General features: G+C 40.6%; 1 protein-coding gene across 1 annotated transcript in view; it reads right to left on the reverse strand.

The window, feature by feature from the left end:
- LOC101981630 (protection of telomeres protein 1) overlaps nucleotides 1–4,500 on the reverse strand; it is a 53,416-nt gene that overhangs the window by 6,390 nt on the left and 42,526 nt on the right. Inside the window, exons 12-13 of the mRNA XM_026778303.1 lie at nucleotides 4,123–4,258; nucleotides 1,754–1,842 (exon numbers count right to left, since the gene is read on the reverse strand). Coding sequence (XP_026634104.1) covers nucleotides 1,754–1,842; nucleotides 4,123–4,258 — 225 coding nt within the window. The remainder of the gene's footprint in view (nucleotides 1–1,753; nucleotides 1,843–4,122; nucleotides 4,259–4,500) is intronic.

Below are 4,500 nucleotides of genomic sequence, written 5' to 3' on the forward strand. Positions count from 1 at the left end.
TGTGAGCCACCATGTGGTTGCCGGGAATTGAACTCAGGACCTTTGGAAGAGCAGGCAATGCTCTTAACCACTGAGCCATCTCTCCAGCCCCAAACCATTATGTGGTTGCCAGGAATCGAACTTCTGACCTTTGGAAGGGCAGCCAATGCTCTTAACCACTGAGCTATCTCTCCAGCTCTTAGATTTTTCTATAAGGTAAACCCTAAATACTGTACTCTAGTGAACAGGTGCAGACCATGACTACTCAGGGTATCACAACAAAGAACTGCTTTCTTCTCTAGGATCAATTTGTTAAAACCATGCAACAAAAACCCTCTGGAACATTCCACCACACTTACGCAGTTATAGTTTCATAATATGAGGCACTGTATTCTAATACTTGGTAGAACCATAACAATTAATTATTAATTAGCTAATGAATTAGGGCAATTCATTACATGTTAATTATATGAAAAATGAAATTAAAAGCATAGACTGCTCTAGAAAGCAACACACAATATTGTTAAAGGCTTATACTCCTTCACACTGAATAGAGTAACCCTTATTACTATTAATTTTTTTCAGAGATGTCATCTGATTGAAAGAATAAACATGCTAGAATCTGGGATTCCATAATTGCCAGGATGAGAAAGAGTGAATAAAGTGTAGACACTACACATGACAACTATAGTTACAGGCAAACGTCTCTGAAGACACTGCCAGGCGTAGGGATGTTTTATGACCTTCCATCCTCACAGACCATATTATGGCAGGAAGATTAATTAGGGAGGCAAGGTAGACGAATAAATTGGGGCACAGAAAAAAATTAGTATGGAAATCCTGGTTTAAAAAGGTCTCAATAGTTCCACTGAAGCAACCCAAAGAAGGATGAAACTCAAAACCATGGCGGATGGGAAACGGTATTGTCCAGCTTGACAGAGGAAGCTCATGTTAAGTAACAGGGTACAAGACAGTTGTACCACAAAACAAAACAGGCCACAAGAAGCACACATAAACATGTTTATAAAATGAAATTCTAGTTTAGGAGAAAAAATCTGGGTGTACACGTTCACAAAAATAGTAATTCTCACTATATTTTGAGTTGCCCAAACTAAATTCACAGCTCTCAATCGCTGTAAGGGGCAAACTCAGAAAAACATTGGCAGAGTGAAGACTGATTGAGGAGACAAAGAAGTCAGGAGAACGGAAAAGCAATAAAGCAGGGAAGACGGCCAGCCTGAAAATGTGGACTCAACAGGGACACAACACTGAGACCTCCGAAGAGCTCTGTCCTTATAGAAGAGGAAAGACATACGTACACAAGAACAGGATCCATCTTAGTAGGCAGACCTGACTTCACTAATAAGGGCTTTCTAAAGCTTATGCCTTATAATGTACCCTGCTCCTGGAAGCTAAAACCAAAGGTGATTCACGTGTGCAGTCGACAGCCTCCTATGTGCTGACTGAAACTAGAAGGTAACAGCCATCCTGACACCTTGTCCATCACTAGGTATGTGCCAGAAGTGTCGCAGGATCTGTATCTGTCATCAGGGATTACATGGAAAACAAATGTCCCGACCCTGAGATATGGTTCCGACTGCGGTGCTTGTAAAGGAACACGAGTATCTTAAATACTTAGTCCTTATTATACACAATTGTTACAAATAGGATTAAGAAAAGTTAAGCTAGTTTTGACATGAGTATTCACAAATATTGAAATATAAGTCAGTGAGATGAAAGAACATTATAATTTCAGGATAAAAATCCAACTCACCTTCTGCCACAGAAGAAGGAATCCACAGTCTTTTATTAGGAATGGTCCTTAGGTTTTGTATGGGTTTCAAGTTTGAGCACTGTTTACATCTAAAATGAGTAAACGAGTAAGAAGAAATGGGAAGTATTTAAATACAATCAAATTTACTCAAGTATGACATCTTGTTAAGCACGGACAGTTTTAGAACCGGCTATTGAGTAGAAGCGCACCTCCCTATCGATGCTCTAATGGTTGCTTTATAAACCACTTATGACTGATGTACTACACAAAAGCAACAGAAGACAGGGCTGTGGTGGCTCCAATGAGAACGGCCCTTAGGGGCTCCTATGTTTGCGCGTTTCTTTCCCAGCTGGTCAAACTGTGAGGGAAGCTTTAGGAGGTGTGTGTGGCTGAGGTTTCCAAAGGCCCAGTTAACTTTCTTCCTCTCACTTGTGGATATAGCTGTGAGCTCTCGGTCCCTGCCTCAGCACCATGTTTGCGTCTGCTGCCCTGCCCGCTGCGATCCCAACCACGGACTAAGACTCTGAAACTGTAGGCAGCACTGTGTTTGCCTGTCTGCTGCCCTGCCCCCGGCTACACCAACCACGGACCAGCGCTCTGAAACTGTACGCAGGTCCGGAACTAGAATGCTGTCTTCTATAAGACACCTTGGGCATGGCATCTCCTCACACTGTAAGAACAGTGACTGAGACAATGGGCTTCAAAATGAATAACTTGAAGTTGAGAACCAGGAACTGGACTCTTGGTCCAAATCATTACATAATTTGGCCGTTAATTTTCTTATCTGTTAAAACAAAAAGACATGAGAGAGAAGTTGCAGGAACATTGAATTTATAGCTCTGTGAGCAATATCTAGTGGTCAGTCTTAAAAAAATTAAGAAAAAATTATTCTGAATGAACACTGGGAACAAGTTGGATTTCAGGCAAATTCCTGTTTTTAGTGAGCACAAGTTCAAAGGCATCATGTATGATGCCTGCAAGTCAGTTCCTGTCTGGAATACAGAACATCTGAAACAAGACAGTTATTAAAACTGAATGTCATTTGGTACAACTTGTTCTGTTGATATAGCAGTAATTTAATTTTATTAGGCAAGATGAAATATGTATAAGATGTAGTAAGAAAATATGCTTACAAAATATATTTGAATAAAAATTAGAACTCAAGAGTACCTGTAATTTATAAATTGGGAAAGAGGATTCATTTAATCATTAAATATATAGATATTTCTTCACTAACAGTAATAATGAAAAGATAATGGAATGAAAAGAAATCACTAGTATTAGACAAGTTGCTAGGCAAGCTGGTACCTAACTTTTGGTGTCTGGGGTTAGACTTCGGTACTGTGTACGAGGAAGGTTAGAAGAAATGAAGGGAGAGAAAAGAATGAGGGATGATCCTGTCAGAAGCAAAGCCTAGTCCATGGACTTATTCAAGGAACAACAGGAAACGATGTGTTTTGATATTTCAACTAAGTGGTATATAACCTTCCAGGACATTTAAAGATATAGACACTGGGTGCTTCAGAGAATTAGGTACAGACATTCATTTTTAGTTTATTGCTTAAGTTTTTCACCCATTGTGTATGAAAGAAAACCAAGGGCAAAGCGCATTGGTTACTCTGGTTACTCTAAGGGCCACAATCATGCAGCTATGATAATGGCAGAAAGTAATTTTTTAATGAAAATTAAAATTTAGGTTCATTATAACAACAACAACAACAATATTTAAAAAGAAAATGAGGGGGTCAAGGTATGGGATAACAAGATCTCTCTAGGTTACAGTTTCAGAGTGACTGTTTCATCACAACTATAGGGCGCTTTACTTTGCCCTGCTTCCAGCCTTAGGCTCCACGCTCTCTGCCAGTCTTCAGTGGCAGTAACTCTGCAAAATGCTGTATGCAGTTCTGGAACTTACTCAGTTCGCAACTCTGAAATGTCCCCTTAGCTGATTCCTAAATTCTTGTGTAAGAAACAAGTTTCGTTTGTGTCTGAGATACAAAATGTTGTAAACCTTATATGTTGCACACAGAGTGTTTAGAATTCTATAAACGTACAAGAAAAACTGAGTAAGGATCCTCCAGAACTCTAATAGGGTTGCGTCAACACATCTAGACGTAGCACCCCACACAGCTGTTTACCCTGACAGACTGTCACTCCCTAGCATGCTGACTATTTCATCACACACCACCAGACTAGAAAGGGAGAGTTTGCTGCCCCTGCACCAGTCTGTATCTCTGGACACAATCACTACTCCTTGGGAACTGTCTCTCAGTAGGAACTGGCACACCAGTACCAGCCGCACACAGGGCAGCTGGAGGACAAGCAACGGAGACGCAGCTGTAATTCTGATGCTCGAGATGAACACACACCCATAGTGACACACCTTTCCTCGTATGAGGAATGGTGCTGCAAGGTCGAGGAGCTCCAGGTCCTCAGGGCCGGACCTCACAGGGATCACACCGCCAAACATGCTTGACAGTTTAGAGATTTCACAGAGTCGTCCTCCTGTAAAACAATAGAGGAACTCTTCAAAGCCCATGGAATCAGAGCAAGACGCAGGATGTAAGTAACGTAAGTTGTTGGTTTAACTTAGCTGCCCCCAGAATCAAATGTCTCTTTGTAGTCAGAGAATTCAAGAAAACAATAATGTGCATCAGCAGACTCCATGTACATTCCATCTCTACATGGTTTATTTTTCTTTACTCCTTTAATCTGTACTCTGTCTCTTTATTTTTTTTAAAAGATTT

Source organism: Microtus ochrogaster, unplaced genomic scaffold (assembly GCF_000317375.1).
Source record: "Microtus ochrogaster isolate Prairie Vole_2 unplaced genomic scaffold, MicOch1.0 UNK124, whole genome shotgun sequence".
Taxonomy (NCBI): Eukaryota; Metazoa; Chordata; class Mammalia; order Rodentia; family Cricetidae; genus Microtus; species Microtus ochrogaster.